The sequence below is a fragment of the Gobius niger genome (genome assembly GCF_951799975.1).
Source record: "Gobius niger genome assembly, chromosome: 7".
Classification (NCBI taxonomy): Eukaryota; Metazoa; Chordata; class Actinopteri; order Gobiiformes; family Gobiidae; genus Gobius; species Gobius niger.
Genome location: NC_136858.1, coordinates 4,046,385 through 4,066,184, shown reverse-complemented (window position 1 = coordinate 4,066,184; position 19,800 = coordinate 4,046,385). Strand labels below are relative to the sequence as shown.

Genomic DNA, 19,800 nt, shown 5'->3' with positions numbered 1-19,800 from the left:
AAGTTTAAAGCAAATACCGAACTAAGGAATCACCCCTGAACCCCTGCGCACAGACTGCAATTACACCTGAACTGGAGTTTGACTATATTTGAATATACTTCGTTTGTAAAGAACCTCCAGAATTCTCCCTCAAAACTTTTAGAATGAAGGGTGGTAAAGTGTAAACATGATTTTGTTGACCATCAACAAAATCAATATGGCAGATACCAAACAGTTCATGTTGTCGGCTAATCTTAACTTACTTCTCTTGCGCTGCTTATGGGTAAAGGTCAAGGTTTAGTGAATCATTGGCCAGATCATACAGTCATTATATCAAAAGCCAGAAACAGTAAAGAAGTGACTAGTTGCTTCGTGCCTCTTCGAGAGATACAGCGAAAACTCCTCTGCTTTATTTATTAATTATTTTTTTCAACAAAACCTGGTGAGTAGAAACACTTGAACAACAGAATCAGAATAGTTTTTATTGCCATTGTTTGAGAACAAGTTCAGAAAAGTAGGAATTTTTCTCAGTGCCATCGTGAAACATAAAAAGTATAACACAGAATTTAGATTAAACAATAAGATATAAAAACTTTAAAACTATAAGGCTAGAATATTAAAGTACATAAATATAGATTTTCTCACTCTTCTTAGTGATTCGTTTACAGAAATGCTTAGCCTCATACAAAGATCTGAATCATTGTCTGTTTTCTCTTCAGCTCTTGTGGAGAAATGGCCACTGCCATGTGTGATCTGTCTGAGGAGCAGTTTCTGTGCAGCATCTGCCTGGACGTGTTCACTGACCCAGTGGCCACTCCCTGTGGACACAACTTCTGCAAGAACTGCATCGACCGACACTGGGCTTATGCTGCTGTGTACAATTGTCCGTACTGTAAACAGGCTTTCACCCGCAGACCTGCGCTCCGTGTCAACATCTTCATCTCAGAGATGGTCCAGCAATTTAGAAGCAGAGCCAGAACCTCAGAGCAGCGACCTGCAGGTCCTGGAGAAGTGTTCTGTGACCTGTGTCCTGAGCCCAGACTGAAGGCTCTGAAGTCCTGCCTGGTCTGTCTGTCCTCGTACTGTGAGGACCACCTCCAGCCTCACCTGAGCCTGCCTGGACTGAAGATACACCAGCTGATGGAGCCTCTGAAGGACCTGACTGAGCGAGTGTGTGAGAAGCACAACAAACCTCTGGAGCTCTACTGTCTTTTAGACCAGTGCTGTGTGTGTGTGCATTGTATGTACACACACAAAGGCCACGAGGTGCTTCCTCTGAAGTTCAGCTGTGAACAGCAGCTAAAGAGGACCACAGGAGAGATCCAACTGATGATTCAAAATAAAGAGGCAAAGATCCAAGAGCTGCGTGGTTCAGTTAAGGCTGGTGCTTATGATGCTGACAGTGAGGCCAGTGAAGGTGTGAAAGTCCTCAGGACTCTGAAGGACTGTGTGGACAAAGGTCTGTGCAAACTCGCCCAGGACATCACCAAAATGAAAAACTCCACAGAGAAGCAGGCCACAGACTTCATCAAAGAATTGGAACAGGAGATCTCTGAGCTGAAGAAGAAGCGCTCTGGCCTGAAACAGCTGTTTCAGACTGAGGACCACTTCAGCGTCCTCAAAAACATATCACAGTTCCGCTCTGCTCGGGGAAAAAAAGACTGGACTAAAGTTATTGTCCATCAACCAACTTACAAAGGCACTGTGTTAAGGGCTGTGACCAAGCTGCAGCAGGAGTTCAACAAAACCGCCAAGCTTTTGTTTGAGGAAGATCTACGTTGGGCTCAGAGACACACAAAATATATTCGGCTGGACAGAGACACAGCACATCCCAAACTGATTGTGTCTAATGATGGCACCGAGGTCCACACCCAATTGTTCAACAGCTTAGTCCAAGACAACCCTAAAAGGTTCGATAAAGGTCTGTACGTTTTGGGAACAGAAGGATTCTGTCAAACATTTTATTTTGAGGCTGTGGTGAGTGAAAAACCTGAGTGGACTGTCGGCGTGGCCAAAGAGACAGTAAACAGGAAAGGAGAGATCACAGTGAATCCAGAAAATGGATTTTGGACTTTGAGTTTACGCTTTAACAGTTGCTTTGTCTCTGTTGATCCCAAGGTCAATCTCCTGATCAAGGGCAGACCTGATAAAGTGGGCGTGTTTGTGAATTATGAGGACGGCATTGTCTCTTTTTATGATGTTGGTGCTGAATATCTGATCTACTTTTACACAGACTGCTTTTTCAGTGAGAAGCTGTACCCCTTCTTTAGCCCTGGTTCCTACAGCAAATGCTCTCTAGTTATGAATAGCAAGCTTTGGCCTCCTCCTCCTCCTCCTTCTTCAGGTTTAGGTCCTGTATATAATGAAGATAATGATGACGACCTGTATGGCTAATATGGATTGCTTTATTGAGTGTCTATTTTTGTGTAGAGCACAAAGGTTAAGATATACTTTATTAATCCCCGTAGGGAAATTTGTTCTCAGCATTTAGCCCATCCTCAATGCCGTTGTAGCAACCTATAGGAGCAGTGGGCAGTCAGCATAGGCTGGAGGATTAACCTATGGTACATGTTTTTAGTGGTGGGGAAACCGGAGTTCCCGGAGGAAACCTGTTCAGACACTGGTGGAACATGCCTCGTCTCCTACGCACCTGCCATATTTGATGTGTTCAGTCTTCTGGCCACTCTCACTCTGTGGAGCAGTTTCAGTGCAGTATCTGCCTGGACGTCTTCACTGACCCAGTGGCCACTCCTGTGTACAGCTGCCCCTTCTGTGTGCTCCGGTAGTCGTGGATAGATGGTGTTTCAGGGGATGATTGGTATGCGGTGATTTAGAGAAGCAGCATTAGTCATGATGCTGTGTGTAAATAAAATAACGACCCAACGACCCAAAACATGAAAACATTAACATTGCTACTTTTTCATATTCCAATGATTGATTGCTGTGACTGTAGCCAACAGTTTTCTCGTACAATGTTTTATTCATTCCCGTTATTCCATGTATCTCTACTTTTTTTGTCTGTGTGTACTTTAAAATATTATTGTGGATGAAAAGAGTGTTAAGAATTAATATGACTTGCCTTCAAGTATGTTTGGTGTTGAGTTGATTAGAATAAATGTTAACAATCATGATACAACTTTGAATAACTAATGTTTGTCATTGTTATCTGTACTCTTGACTTTACTGTAATTAATTTTAGTTTTAGTTTTATGGATTGATTTTATCTGCTTTGTTGTAATTTTATGCAACTTTGAAGTACTTTGAATTGACCTGTGTATGAATTGTGCTCTACAAATAAACTTGCCTTGCCTAATGTAATGTTCCCTTATTTATCAGCAGAGGTGGTCCTGGTACTTGATATCATGAAGTGTTGTGAATAATAACTTTAAGCGTTCAAAAACATGAAGCTCACGCCCTCACATGTGAGATGTTACAGGACGAGTCATTGGTATTGATTGAACACGTCTACAGCGCCACCTACTGTTCGAAAGTGTACATTGTATGGTTTCTAACGGGAGAAAGTATATTGCCAACTTTTACTTCGTACTCTGGAGCCTTTTGAGAAACGTAGTGAAGAGGAAAGTAATACATTTATCTTTAATAAGACTTAATTCACCTAAGGATGGAGAAATTCCCTCTCAGGAGTGACACTCAGGGGCTGCAAATCAAAGAACATGAAAATGTGCAAACAATTAATAGTAAAGAGGTATCTTATATACAGTGATTGAGGCACTTTTTAAAAGGGTCAACAAATAAGTAATCAAATGAGAGCAGAAATTCATATATCAAAAGACAACTCAAATAAAGTACAGATCCTTAAAAACTCTATTTTTTATTGTCACATTTATTTAGCAAGTACACACATACAAGGACACAACGTTGTGTCCTTGTATTGTAAACTCAGCGATTTATGGGAAAAGAAACATCTAATTATGAAGTATTTGTATCAACTTCATAAACTTGCAGGTGACTTTTGTTACAGTTCTGTGAAGTTGTGGGGATGGTACAAATACTGTATGTTAGGGAAGTTAGAAATGAGCTTGGATCACAACTAATGGCTTCCTCTTTCATTGTTGTTATTAAGCTTTCATGTATAGGCCACCGTTATTACATACTGAGATATGTTCTTAGCTGAGCTTAGACGAGTTCATGTGTACCTGTCTGGTCTTCACGCGTGCCCCTCACGTAAACACAGCACAGACGGCGTTAGCATTTAGCCTCTCCCTCTCTCCTCTATAGCTCCAAACCAGGTGAAGATAGAAGCTACCAAGCTCTTCCACGTTTTCCCTATTTAAGTATGGTTACGTGAAGTGTTACACTACAAAGTATAATTACACAATATTAAACAATGTGGATTTTCTAAGCGGATAAAAGGGGGAACTATATTGTAAGGCGTAATAATACATGGAGTTGTACGCAAATCTAAAAGCTTTGTGCAAAAAGCATCAAAATAGCGACAAGGACGAGAAGAAAACGAGGATGAAAACGCAACAGAAAAGTGTCAAAAGGGCAAGAAACATGTGACAAAACCGCAATTACAAAGCCTCAAAAAGTGACAAAAACTGCACATGTAACTTTACTTTGCTCATTTGGAAGCTGGGATAATACACTGTAAAATAAAGCCAAAGATCTTGCCGATGTGAACGTCCCTCTCTGTCTCTGCAGGCGGCGGTGGCGGTGGTGATGGTGATGATGCGTTGGCTGTTGTGCTGATGAGCTGAGAGGCTGAGGCTGGGGATGGCCCTGGTGGACTGTAGCGCCCCCTGTGGTCCCTGCGTGCTCAGGCGGGGTGTGATGAGGCCTCTGTGCTCTCTGTACCGCTCCCTGTGGTTCGTGCTGCTGCTGGGAGCTGGCTCTCTGCTGCTGCTGTGCCGACTGCAGGACCTGCCCGACCTCGTCCAGCAGCACCACACAGGTAAAGGAACTCCACTGCCCTTTATGAGTCCCTCCCCAAAAACTGTCTGTCTACTGGAGCTTGATGAGAAAAAGTGATTTGCAAAACTATCCATGTGACTTTATTGTCCCCGGGGGGTAGTTGTTTTTCCCGTACACAGTGCATGTTTGACAATAGGACAGACAGAACAGCAGAGAACAGTAGGGGGGGCACTCAGCGGGGCCTGTCGTTAAGAAATGGGATCAGGCTTCTTTTAAAACGAGCCTTCTCGCATGTGAGCGTCCTGTACCTCCGTCCTGTGCAGTCCAGTTCTGAGGAGAGTACAAAGGCCGGGTAACCGGGAGAGTCGGGGCGTTTTCCGGCGGGCTGCGGTGCTTTTGGGCTGTCAGGATAAAATAATTAATCAATAAAGGACTCTAACTAGTGCTATTCCAGGCCTAAAGGCTTTAAAGCAGCACTAAGTAACTTGTTAACCTTCATAAATCCTTTCCGTAGTCCCTCTGGGGGTGATACAAGTGTTAATGGGATGATTGGAGGGTCTTTCATCGCCCCCTGGTGTCTCTGGCCAGAAAACTCATGCTTGCAACTTGACAGCCACTGGGTCGGAGTCACCAATACACACTAATGGAAGAAGCTAACAAGCTAACAGGCAAAGCTAACTGCGGGCTAGCGCCACTTAAACTGTATTTACAGCCAAGTTTGAGTGAAAAAACATGATGTCCATTGTGTAATTGGTTGTACAATATCCCTCTGTCCCTTTGTCTTTTCTGACAGAGTAGTATTTACTCTCACGGACAATTAATGAGTTACTGCTTTAACCGGGCTGCAGCTGGAGCCTGAGCCTGTTCCAGATGTAAATGATGTAACACAAGCGTAATCGTCGTGTAAATCTAACAAATAATGACTGGTGTATCAAAATATCAAAATCAGAGAGAACCTTCGCATTGAACTTTTCATTCCTTGTGGCAGGAAGATTCCATTTGACGTTGAACTAACTCAGAGGGGGGTTTAAGGGGGTTTAAGTTGGTGCAGTCCAATCCAGTCTGTGCGAGTGAATATATTCCAGCGGCAGAAACCGCTTTGTCCAGCAACAAAAGGATGGTAAATGAGTCTTACCTTGGCTAACAAGTTGGCAGGTGCTGCTTGTGCTTCTTTTGTTCTGTTTTGAAAGCATGCAGCGCTGAACCCTTTATTAGTTTGCTCAACCATTTGGTAGAGCACGCTTTATCGAATCAAATGTTGGTCTTAATGTGTAATACTCCAAATATCCAGTTTGGGTTGGACCAGTTTAGACCAAGTTTTGGCTGGTTTAGAGCAGGTTTGGACTGACTTAACCTGGTTTGGACCGGTTTAGACCTGGTTTGGACTGGTTTAGACCTTTTTTAGACCAGTTTAGATCTGTTTTGGACCGGTTTAGACCTGGTTTGGACTGGATTAGACCTATTACAGATTTTTGTTATTTTATTTTATTTTATTTTATTATTATTATATTATAGAAATAGATTCCCCTCTGGGGCCAGGACTCCCCTGAAAAAGAGATTCTTAATCTCAGTGGGACTATCCTGGTTAAATAAAGGTCAATAATGAAAATGATGGACCAGTTTAGAACTGGTTTGGACAGGTTTAGACCTGGTTTGGACCAGTTTAGATCTGTTTTGGATCGGTTTAGACCTGTTTTGAACTGGATTAGACCTATTATGGACCAGTTTAGACCTGGTTTGGACTGGTTTAGACCTGTTTTGGACCAGTTTAGATCTGTATTGGACCGGTTTAGACCTAGTTTGGACTGGATTAGACCTATTATGGATCGGTTTACACCTGGTTTGGACTGGTTTAGACCTGTTTTGGACCAGTTTAGATCTGTATTGGACCGGTTTAGACCTAGTTTGGACTGGATTAGACCTATTATGGACCGGTTTAGACCTGGTTTGGACTGGTTTAGACCTGTTTTGGACCAGTTTAGATCTGTTTTGGACCGGTTTAGACCTGGTTTGGACTGGATCAGACCTATTATGGACCGGTTTAGACCTGGTTTAGACTGGATTAGACCTATTATGGACCGGTTTAGACCTGGTTTGGACTGGTTTAGACCTGTTTTGGACCAGTTTAGATCTGTTTTGGACCGGTTTAGACCTGGTTTGGACTGGATCAGACCTATTATGGACCGGTTTAGACCTGGTTTAGACTGGATTAGACCTATTATGGACCAGTTTAGAACTGGTTTGGACTGGTTCATGCTAGTTTTGACAGGTAGACCTGTTTTTTACTGGTTTAGAGGAAGTTTGTTTGGGTTTGGGCTGGTTTAGAGCAGATAACTGGGAGGTCTATAAAAAAAAGAATAATTAAAGAGGGGTATTATGCTTTTTTCAGCCACATAGCACCAGTCTATAGCACACTACAATGATGACGAAACCTTCTGTTGGTCTGTCAATGCAGTAAATTAGAATAACTGCCTTGTATAAAATTGCTCTTTCAAAATGGCGGTAGCAAATGACTTGAAATAGGCCTCTGTCTCTTTAAAAACCTCTGACCCTTTGCGACACGCCCCCTCCACACGCTGTCTGTGGCATCACAACAACACTGCGCTCGTTGTCTCAACAGTATTGAAACTACGATCGGTGCATTTTAATTTTTATTGTTGGAAAGGAGCTACTGTTTATCACTTTGTGAACAATGGCCACACAGGATATTATTTGGAGACGAACCTTCCACACCGGACGCTTGGAAGGGGCTCTTGCCTGAAAAATAACTGCTGTTTGGAGGCTATCTCTTTGCAATTGCCATGCCCTATGGATCTCTAACTATACCCCCATGGACGACACCAGGATCTGCAGGAGCCCATACGATTCAAAGACGGACATTATCTGTGCAGGTGGACAATGTTTTTTCGAGGTTACCCGTTAGCTTGTTATTATCGACTACAGCTCATTGTTGATGAAAAGTCTGTAATAAACCACAAATGTGTAAAGCCAGGCTCATTGTGTGATCATCGTAAAGGCTGCTTCGAGTAGTTGCTGCTTTATTGACGTTATTTGTGCATAATATGCTGCCTGTTTTCAATGAATGTTGTGAAGGTGAAGGTTGTTAGCTTGTCGCAGCTAATAGTGCCTTAGCTCCGGGAGAAAACCACTCGGCTACGACTCACTGTAGATGAAATGTGAGCAATAAACTACGAAATCAACAAGCCAGGCTCCGTGTGTGATCATCATAAAGGCTGCTTCAAGCAGTTGCCTGTTTTAGTGACGTTTTCAATGCATAATATGCTGCTTGTATTCAGTGAATTTTCCCGTTAGCTTATCGCGGCTAGCTTGTTAGCTCCGGGAGAAAACCACTCGGCTACGACTCACTGTAGATGAAATGTGAGCAATAAACTACGAAATCAACAAGCCCGGCTCAGTGTGTGATCATCATAAAGGCTGCTTCAAGCAGTTGCCTGTTTTAGTGACGTTTTCAATGCGTAATATGCTTGTATTCAGTGAATTTTCCCGTTAGCTTGTCGCGGCTAGCTTGTTAGCTCCGGGAGAAAACCACTCGGCTATGACCCATTGTAGATGAAATGTGAGCAATAAACTTCCAAATCAACAAGCCAGGCTCCGTGTGTGATCATTGTTAAACGGTTCTTTATGTGTGTGGTGCTTTTATTGACTTTATTTGTGCATATTTCTCGTTTTCACGTGATGACTCGAGGTTTAGCTTAGCATTAGCTTTCTCCGGAGGCTCTGTGCATCATCAAGGCCCAGCGCAGAACCAGACACTGAAATAAGTGTTCTTGTCACCGGTTTGAATCCTGGGTGTTTAGGTAACAGAAACACTGATGTGTGTCTTTGTAAAAGTCTGCTGTGGCTACGGTTCACAACACATGAAGCTAATCCTCCATGATGACTCTGTTTACATCTTAGGGCTACACAGTGCGGGCAGGGGGTTCTGCTGAGGAGCAGTGGTTGGTTACTCGGCTGGTGACGAAAGGTCGGAGGCGTATCCTGGAGGTCGAGGGCGTTTCCTGAAGGAATCAGGCGTTTTATCCCTAAAATGGCCGCCATCAGAGTTTCTACAGATTACTCGAAAATACGTGAATGTGTCAAGGCAACACTTCAGTCATGTTTTTAATGAGGGAATGACTTAATAACATGATGTAAAGCTTGAAAAAGTCGATTTTGCATAATACCCCCCCTTTAAAGCATTGTTAGAATAATAGGATAATAAAAAAAAACATGTTGGGAGTAACATTAAAGGGTGAACTATTTTCTATGGCGGGAGATCTGGGGAATGACAGGCAGCAGTGGTTGCCTTGTTCGTTTTGGGGCGGGGTTTTGCGAACAGTCAACTCTATGGCTAAATCTTGGCCCAGGCACATTTAACGCACTTTAGTCTCTTATCTCCAATCCTAAACATCTCCAGATAATTCATCCTTCTTCGATTCCACCTCCTTTACACTTTCCTCTTGTGTAACCATCAGCCATTTTACGCAATCACCTTCAAAACTTGCTTCAGTTTGTGCCCGACACACACAGTGTTTGTTTAAAGTTTAAACCCCCGCAGAGCAAACAAACTTGTTCTGCGTCACTTTTGACTGGCCAACAGGCTTCTGCTAACGCGAATCATTCTGATGAGTGAACATGTCCATCTCTCAAACACCAGAGGAAATAAAAAGCAAAAACCTCTGCCTTTTAACCCCTTAACTCCCACCTGAACCGAGCACATTTTCTCCAGTTTGGCTTTACCCCAGTCCAAAAGCTTCTGGAAAAAAGCTGTGAAAATAGCAACAAAACTGAGACGAAAACAATGATGGAAATGTGACAAAAAAGTGAGAAAACGTTGACAAAAAAGGGACGAAAGATTTATGGAAAAAGTGGCAAAAATGTCACAAAAATGTCACAAGGAATTGACAAAAAAATTGATGAAAAAATGAAAAAAAGTGACCAAAAAATGAAAAAAATGTTACAAAATTGACAAAAAATGTGATAAAAAATTGACAAAAATGTGACAAAAAAGGGAGAAAACGTTGACAAAAAAGGGACGAAAAATTAATGGAAAAAGTGGCAAAAATGTCACAAGGAATTGACAAAAAAAATTGACGAAAAAATGTGACAAAAAAATGTGACAAAAAAATGACCAAAATGTTACAAAATGTGATGAAAATTTGACAAAAAAAATTACAAAAATGTTACAAAAAATGACAAGAAATGTATAAAAAATTGACAAAAAATTACAAAAATGTCATAAGAAATTGACTAAAAATTGAAGAAAAAATGTGACCAAAAAATGAAAAAAAAAAAATGTTACAAAATGTGACAAAAATGTGATAAAAAATTGACAAAAAAATTGCAAAAATCTGACAAAAAATGGGATAAAAAATTGACGAAAAAATGACAAAAATGTGACAAAAAAATGACAAAAAAAAGCTACAAAAATGAATTGAATACACAACAAAAAAATGCTGGAAAAAAAATCTGACGTGAGGAAAAGGATGCTCTCGGTTCAGGCGGGAGTTATGAGGTTAAGTTTAGGTTATCGCTGACTGAGTTATGAAACATTTAGGTTTGGGTGAATTGTTTTGAGTCTTAACATCTTAATTATACGTGGTGTGATTTGCATTTAGATCACAGGCCTGGGTTTTCCATCAGATGCCCCTCCGTTTTCCCTATTGAAAAATGTCTCTGATTAAAATAGGTGGAGCTCATTACTTTTTCACGGCTCTGTATGAATTTCTGAGGTTTTATCGTGAGATCGGTTTCGTCATTGTCTTCCCCGGAGCCCGACGTGTGAGAATATAATTGAATTGAAGCGGGAGGAGATATTAATAGTTCACAGTGGCTTTAGATCAGATTGGATTAGCGGGTTTAGGTTTCCGAGGTGGACTTTCTTATTAAAATAAAGGTTTCTCATCAGGAAATCTTCCCCTGTTGCGGCCCGCATCTCGTCATAATGTTCTGCTCAGATCTGAATCTTTCATCGATGGCTCTTGTGATGCTTGTTGACCTGTGGGAATCCGATCCAGGCGCTGTTATAGCTTCAGTTTAACTTGAAGCGAGAGGTCAGAGATCAGGGAGATGAGCCGCTTCCTGTCACAGCGATCGGCCATGTTTCCTCCCGGGAATCGGCGACACAGGCGTGAGCTGAGACGGAAAGCATCATCTGAGAAAGTTTGAGAGAGAAGCCGGTCCATGTAGTTGGGATGGTTAATGTTTTATATCACGGAGGCTACCTGGATCTCCTCTCCTTACGCAACAGCCTCGCCAGTGGTGTATCATCCACATAGATGGATTGTTCAGTAGAAACGAAAAAACTAGCAGTCGTAGCGAGGGTTACTAACTTGAGAACAGAAAAATAAGGGACATTTTTTGGGTGACCGGGGTTGGGTCTGGCACATTATTTTACAGATTTTTGTTCTTTGACTGGTTAATGTTTTCCTCTCTTTGTTTTCCCCCTCTGATTGTTTTGAACATGACCCTGCTGTTTGGGAAAGTACTTTTGCAGGGGGAGGAGGAGACATGGGGTAATTTGTCACATTGCTTTTTATTACCACACTAGAGGGTGCTGTACGCTGGTACTGATATACTGATATATATGTGTATTGGCATTCCTCTTCTCTTCCAATAATAATTTATTCATTTGGACTTAAAGCAGTACTAAGTAACTTGTTTACCTTAATAAATCCTTTCCGTAGTCCCTGTGGGGGTGATACAAGTGTTTGTGGGATGATTGGGGGGTCTTTCATCTCCTCCTGGTGTCTCTGGCCAGAAAACCACAATTGCAACTTGACTGCCACCGGACCGGAGCAACCAATACACACTAATAGAATCAAGAAGAAGAACAGAAACAGAATTTACTGCCAAGTTTGAGTGAAAAAAAGATATTTTCATTGTATAATTGGATGTACATTATCCCTCTGTCCCTTCGTCTTTTCTGTCAGCGTAGTATTGGCAGTAAAAAAAATCGTGACTTGCTACGACACCTGCAGTTGCGCGTATGGCCTCTAGGGGCAAGAGTTACTTAGTGCTGCTTTAAGACATGAGGACAGGACAAACTTGAATTGTATTTCTGCCCTTTCCCAAACCTTAATGTTTGGGTTATTTCTGTAATGAGAGCTTTCCTTTAGTGCCTTAAACAAAACACACTGATCTGAAAGACACAGATGCTAGCTTTGATTTGAGCCGTTTTAGAGCTAGCATGCTAAAGCCATTTGTTAACTGGCTTACATTGTTGGTAAAATTGACACTCAGGGGTTATTTGTCACAAAACCTGAGGGGTCATTTGTCACTTGGGGTATAAATGGTGGGACATTTTTTTCTTATGCGTCTAACATGTTTGTATGATCACTTAATTTTAACATTATAGAGGCCGTATGTTTGGGTCATTTTACATGTTGTATTGTATTGTATTGTATTGTATTGTAAGATTTTATTCGGACCATAAACAAAACATAAAAACACAAACTCATGCGAAATCAAAATACAACCTGCCATGATTGAGGCAGTTGTGAGCTCAATGTCAAATGTGCAGCTCAATACATTTACGTCTTAGGACAAACAATTTTGTTTTACCTTTTGCACATTTTAAATTAGGCTGTCCGAAAAGGAGTGGGGGGAAGTAAACACTTATTTAGCCCAGCCCCTTTTAAGTACTCTGAGCATCTTGTTCTGTTTACTTTTTAGGCTTCCTTAAAACAATAATTTGAGCACTGTGATCTAAATCACTATATACAGTGTGAATACTACCAATCAACATCTGGATTACAACACAACAGCTGAACATGAAAAGTCAGAGATTTTCTTCCGATACTTAGAGAATATCCATTCTTTGTATTGATATTTAAACTGTCTGATATATGGACATCGTTTGAGGTCTACATGCAGTTTATTCCATATTTTAGGACCACAAACGGACACACATTTCCGGGTTGTCCAGACATGGGCAATTTTAAAGTGATCCAAGCCCCTTGAATTATATTTTCCGTCTCTTTCAGAAATCAACTGCTGAATTTTTTGAGGTAGTTGCTTATTTTTAGCTTTGTACATTAATTGAGCAGTTTTAAAAGTATGAAGTTTTAGGATTTTGTCTTTAACAAACAGTGGATTGGTGTGGTGTCGGTAACCAGCGTTATAAATTGTTCTTATTGCTCTTTTATGAAGGATGAATGTTATATCTCATAGAGAAATTTGCAGTTACTGTTTGTACTTTCATCTTGGAAAAAAAGCAAAAAAGTTACAAAGGTTTATAAGATTACAAGTTAACTCCAAATAGTGACAAATAACCCCACGCATTGTGACAACTTACCCCGCACATGGGGCACATTGTCACAGTGGATTTTGTTGTGTTTGACGGTTAATAACTATTTACCACAATATGATAGAAAAATGAGAGTGAGGTCTACTTTAAGTCAAGAGTTCAAGCTTTCATTTAATGCAGGTCTGACTCTTGTGGGATTTACTGTTGACAAATAGCCCCGGTCTCCCCTACTAAACAGACAAAATGATGAGCTCACTCTGACACTGCAGGTGAATAGGGGGAAATTAGAGACATCAATTTGAAACGTTTGCTGTAGATTACTGACATCAAAGTGAGGGGAAAATACATTGCAAGTTTTCTTTCATTTCAACTTTTCATATGAAAATAAGATGCAGTATTTATGCAGACAAAATTACCTAGATTTTAGGCAACAAAATATGAATAATGAAGTCAGGTTTAAATGTCTGGTCTTATTTTGTTGACATATTAGTCATACAGATTTTTTCTTAGAAGGGATTTTTATGGATCTCTATCGATAGATCTTACGGAACCATTTTAACGTAGTATCTTTTACTCCTAACTTATTTGTTTTTCAGTAATTTGTGTCAAAAGACAATTTCAAAAAACATTAAATCAGGACCAAAACAAGAATGAAATGAACCTAAATTTGCAAAAGTCACTCTCAGTCAGATGGAAGACTTGAGCGATGTATTAGCTCATTTTGTTGCGATCTATTGTGTGCAGTGTGGGCCATATTATATATAACTATTTTCACATTGTAAACCTGAAAGTTCCACCGATGCGAAAAACAAAACAACAAAACAAGCCCTAAGCTGCCTATTTGTTCTCTGAAAGGTTCGACACATGTCTATAAACTGGTTCCTGAATGAGTTTAAACAGTTTTATCTCCCTCTTCCCTCTTGTGTAAAAGCGTAAAACCTTAAATCCAAACACTGGGCTCTCCGCGCTCCCCGTCCTCCCCTGTGTCTGTGAAGATGCGCCGCCGCGGTCTTGATGTATGGCGCGTGTCACGGCGGCTCGGAGGTAGATCCAGCCGCGTCCTTCTGAAAACGCCACACAATCACAGTAAAAAATGACCCTCGCTCCTCCACAACTGCTCCCTTCATCAGAGGATGCGGAGAAAACACGGCTGTTGACCGCGGCACAAGGCTGCAGCTTCAGGGAGAGGAATCATCGTTCTGTTTGGGCAAGAAAGGATTTACAAAAACATGTGGAACGCAATGAAAGTCAAAAACATGGACATTTCTCAAGAGTCTACAACACAATCAGCTCTAACGCACGCAACATTTCTGATTTCAACAGAATTGCAGTCATTCACCTCTTAACCCCCACATTTCCTGCAGTTCAGCTTAATCCAAATCTAAAAGCTTCTTGATTAGGCCAGAGTAACGCCGCATTTGAAAGCTAAGATCTAATTTTGTTTTGAGGTTGCGTTTTTCTCATGTTTTTGTTGCTTTTTTATTGGAGCTTTTCTGCCTTGTTTTTGTCACTTTGTCATTGCATTTTGTTGCATTATTGGGATTTTTGTTGTGTATTTGCCGCTTTTTCGTCTCATTTTTGTTTCTTTTCTGTCTCTTTTTTGACACTTTTTCCAAGAAGCTTTTATATTTGGGTAAAGCCAAACTGGAGAAAATGTACTCGTTCAGGTGGGGGGTAACAGGTAAATAAACAAACTTACGTTACGTCAATTCAAACAAGTAACTCAAAAATTATAGGTTGATTTAAAGAAAGTTAAAGGGGCTACTATACAGACTTACTTACTATACTGAGTCCCTGGGACTATACGGAGATTAAAAATCCATCCATCCATTTTCTTCCGCTTTATCCGGGGCCGGGTCGTGGGGGCAGCAGTCTCAGCAGAGATACCCAGACTTCCCGATCCACACACACCTCCTCCAGCTGTTCTGGGGGGACCTGAGGCGACACCAGGCCAGCTCGGAGACATAGGCCTCCTCCCAATAGGACATGCCTGGAGGCGACCAGGAGGCATCCGAAACAGATGCCCTAGTCACCTCAGCTGCTCCTTTTGACTTGGAGCAGCGACTCTACTCCAAGCTCCTCCCAGGTAACTGAGCTCCTGACCCGATCTCGAAGGGTGCGCCCAGCCACCCTGCGAAGGAAACTCATTTCGGCCGCTTGTATTCGTGATCTTGTCCTTTCGGTCATTACCCAAATCTCATGACCATAGGTGAGGGTGGGAACGTAGATCGATCGGTAAATCGAGAGCTTTGCCCCGACTCAGCTCCCTCTTCACCACGACAGACCGATACAGCGACCGCATCACTGCTGACGCCGCACCGATCCGTCTGTCGATCTCACGCTCCATCCGTCCCTCACTTGTGAACAGGACCCGGAGATACTTGAACTCCTCCACTTGAGGTAAGGACTCCCCATCGAGCTGTAGAGAGTTTAAAAATGTTAAAATTGTATTTTCCACCTTCATGTTCCAGCCATGTCCTAATGTGTAGAATGAGCTCAGACCTGTTCACCACAACTGCCTCTAAAATCCTGCACTGTCACTCAAAAAGGTGTTACTTCGGGTCATGCACAAGCTTAATATAGAAGCTGCAGTTACATGTATGACCTGAGGTGGCAGTAGTGAGTATAAAATGGCCAACTTGCATCTAGTCCCTTTAAAATCTTCAGACACAAATTAGAATTGTCTAAAAAGCAAGCTTTTTTTTAGCAAATGTTTTCACACGGGCTTTCGCTGGTCTCTCTCCTGTGTGTGTTCTTTTATTGTTTCTCTTCTGTGTGTTTTCTTTTATGTAAATCTAAACAGGATTTTCTTGGAAAGGACTGTTTCGGACTAAAACTCTTTTCACAAACATCACACTGGTGCTTCTTCCTCTGCTCCTCCTCCTCCTCTTCTGTTGTTGTCCATAGCGCTTGTCTCTGGTGCTCACTTCTTCTTGGAGACTTCGGTGCTTCTGTCTCTGCTCTGGCTCTGCTTTAATCATTGGCGTCTGTGTGATCTCCTGGTTCAGTCCGGGGCTGGGACTCGATATATCTGGTCGATATATCAGGCCGATACATGATGCAGTGAAACAGCAGTGGTGTGTACGCAGAGATCATACAGCCACAGCCATCATCAGTCTGGCTCTGAACAGGCTATGGACTAAAGGTGCTGCAGCTTCCTTTCTGAGCGATATAAGAGCATTTATCTCAGCAACAGCCTCTGGAATAAAAGAGGCCCGGGCCCGATGGGTCCCCATCCAGGGCATTCTTCATTTTTGGCATTAGAGCATACTAGTTTGTTCACCTCGGGACGTATTTATATATTTCATGTTGCAGACTTTGCTTATAATTTCAGAACCATATGACTTAGAGACTTGCCGTTTTTTGTTTTTAAAGCAGCACTAAGTAACTCTTGCCCCTAGAGGCCATAAGCGCCACTGCAGGTGTTGTAGCATGTTGCGTTTTTTTACTCATTAATTGTCTGTGAGAGTAAATACTACGCTGACAGAAAAGGAGAAGGGAGAGAGGGATATTGTACATCCAATTACATTTATTTTTCTCACTCAAACATGGCTGTAAATACTGTTTAAAGGGGGGGTATTATGCAAAATCGACTTTTTCAAGCTTTACATCATGTTATTATGTCACTCCCTCATTAAAAACATGCCTGAAGTGTTGCCTTGGCACAATCACGTATTTTTGAGTAATCTGTAAAAACTCTGATGGCAGCCATTTTAGGGACAGGTTTGCCTGAGTCCTCCTAGGAACGCCCCGACCTCCCTTAGACACCTCCGAGCTTTCGTCACCAGCCGAGTAACCAACCACTGCTCCTCAGCAGAACCCCCTCCCCACTGATGCCACAGACAGCGTGTGGAGGGGGCGTGTCAGAAAGGGTCAGAGGTTCTTAAAGAGACAGAGGCCTATTTCAAGACATTCACTCCAGCCATTTTGAGAGAGCAATTTTATACAAGGCAGTTATTCTAATTTACTGCAGTTACAGACCAACAGAAGGTTTGGTCATCATTGTAGTGTGATGTAGACTGGTGCTATGTGATTGAAAAAAGCATAATACCCCCTCTTTAAGTGGCGTTAGCCCGTAGTTAGCTTTGCCCTGTTAGCCTGTTAGCTTCTTCTTTGTGTTTCCATTAGTGTGTATTGCGCATCCAACCTGGTGCAGGGAAAGTTGCAAGCATGGTTTTCTGGCCAAAGACACCAGGGGGAGATGAAAGACCCCCCAATCATCCCATTAACACAAGGATTTATTAAGATAAACAAGTTACTTAATTCTTCTTTAAAACGAGCTCCCTCTGAAGTAGCGACTAAACCGGAATGTCCTGAATAAATCAGCCCTATGCCTCTAATAAAGCGTCCCCTCCTGTCACAGGCAACACAGACACATTTTACAGTTTAGAAACATCATACACAGGATTATAGAGTTTGGGAAAATCCTCTGTTACCATGGAGATCCACCATGTTAAAAAGTGGAGAAAAAAGCTGTGGAGCAACTCCGTTATCTGCTGAGTCACTGCTGGTAAATACATCAACGCTGTGGTGTCCGTGTGTTTTGATGTGAACAATAAATCTCCATTAGTTTATTATTGCTGTGAATCCCATGATGCTTAGCGACATGACATCACAATCCTGAACTCTGTAGATCATTCTCAGTCCTGTGACTTTGAACCTCTTTACCCCCACCTGAACCAAGCACATTTTCTCTAGGTTTTCTTTACCCAAATCTGAGGACATTTTGGGTGGTCCTCACTTCTTTGAAGGACTGTTTGAGGGTCAAGATGTGGTTTTAGGGTTAGGGTTAGAATTTGGTTTAGATTAGTGTTAGGGCTAGGATTAAAGGGATATTTCAGGATTTTTGACATAGGGCCTCATTTCCTAGTTATCCAGAGTGTTGCTGATTTCTGGAGATGTTGTTTGTTGTAGTTCATGCAGTTCTTATATTTGAAGAGTTTTAACTTATATTTGAGCAGCATCAGCTTCGTGGTTGTATAAGCTACGCAGCGGCGGAGTGATCTGCAAGAAAATAGTCCCTCAAAATGTGATCATTCATGTGATGCAAGGTTAGTTATATTCCAAAAATTATTATACTATGGACACAGACATTTATATGGTTAGTCTGGTGTTATAAGTGATTTGCCTCAGGTGCTCTGTGGAGCGACTCAGACTGTTTTTAATGCAGGCTAGCTGATACCATAGAAATGCACTAGCCTTGCACTAGCCTAGCGCCACGAAACTCTTCAAATATAAGAACTGCATTAATTACAAAAAATATATATCTCCAGAAATCAGCAACACCCTGAAACATCCCTTTAAGGTTAGGGTTCAGGGTTAGGGTCTGGGTCATACATTATGTCTATGAGCAGTACACGATTGTGTGTGTGTGGTCAGAGAGGTTTGAGTCTACCCCTGCAGGGCAGCAGTGGCTACATGCCATGACCGGGTAGCGTGTGAATGAATAAGGCACACCATATAAAAGTAACTCCTGGATTAGAAATGGGAACTGAGCAATCCATGGGAACCGTATCATTAACGATGCCTCTCATTGATGACTTCTTGCTCCGCAGCCTCTTTATATGATTTTATTAGGCCTGTTTAAATAAAAGAAGCATGCACATATTATACTGTCTATATGGAATCGATAAAGAACCGGATTGATAAGAGAAATGATCAATAGCATAGTCTGATAAAAACATGTCCCTTCCCTATCCTGGATTTGAATAAACAGGCTGCCGACCCCTGGCCAATCACATAACAACTGCTTTGCCAAAACTGAGCTTTAATACCTGCCGAATTTTGCTAAATAAATAATGGAAGGGAATCTTCCATGAAAACAAAAGTGACATTATCAACGTGGTCCTGTACTCACAAAGGCCAGGTCTGTTCTAAAATAATGAGGCCTATAAATAGAGCCGGAGTCAGACGTGGCACGCGGCTAATTAGCGTAAAGTAAACAAAGTCAGTCCAAAGGTAAGTCAGCGCATCAGTCCAACCGCAGCACCATCTCCCCACAGCGGTGCATCTCCTCTCTCATTATTACTCGTTTTTGCTGCATCAACTGACCTTTGTTTTGGGTCAGGCAGTGAAGGTTAGGCCTGTGAGCATTTAAACGGGCTGCAGCAGTGACAGGAAGGAAGTTATTATGTTCATGTCATGTCAATCCATCAAAGAATCACTCAGGTATTGAAATCAGAAAGAACATGTGCATCATCGTTCATTGGTCTGCAATAGGAACACCCCTCCCAGTTATTTCAAGTTGGTAGAGTCCAATCTACAGAGAAGTGTCATTGTGGGTAAAAAAGAAAATACCTCAAATAGTTGTGAAAGTGGGACCGGCCTCGTGATGCGGTTTGACATGGAGGGACGGAGGAATTAAAGCTTTTACATAAAGAATGAGGGCTGCTTGATTATTGAAAGAAATAATAATCACGATTATTTTAGTCATAATTGAAATAACGATTATTCAAATGATTTTTTTGTTGCCTTTAAAAAAAAGTCCATCTTTATTTCATGTGTGTCCCTTCAGCATAATCAAAACACTGTGCTGAATATTTTCTCTTTTCTGTACAAATTCTTTCAAGCATGCCTTGATTGAGGAGAGGTCTCTGTTTCACACCTGCCCCCTGCTGGCCAGCCCTCACACCTGCACAAGCAAACTGAGCAGCGCGGCCTGATGACATCATCACACAGGGCTCTTTGTTTCATGTCAG

General features: G+C 41.7%; 2 protein-coding genes across 2 annotated transcripts in view; both read left to right on the top strand.

Annotated features, from left to right (window-relative positions):
• Positions 1-711: 711 nt before the first annotated feature.
• On the top strand, positions 712-2,373 carry LOC306965080 (E3 ubiquitin-protein ligase TRIM62-like; the record flags this gene model as incomplete). The annotated part of the gene is made up of 1 exon (XM_079559324.1): positions 712-2,373. One exon carries the CDS (start codon positions 712-714, stop codon positions 2,371-2,373), a length of 1,662 nt encoding a protein of 553 aa, XP_079415450.1.
• Positions 2,374-4,647: 2,274 nt separating this feature from the next.
• Positions 4,648-19,800, top strand: part of LOC306965854 (carbohydrate sulfotransferase 8) — a gene marked incomplete at its 3' end in the record, with an annotated part of 81,160 nt that continues 66,007 nt past the window's right edge. Inside the window, exon 1 of the mRNA XM_079560425.1 lies at positions 4,648-4,894. Coding sequence (XP_079416551.1) covers positions 4,717-4,894 — 178 coding nt within the window. The 5' untranslated portion in view covers positions 4,648-4,716. The remainder of the gene's footprint in view (positions 4,895-19,800) is intronic.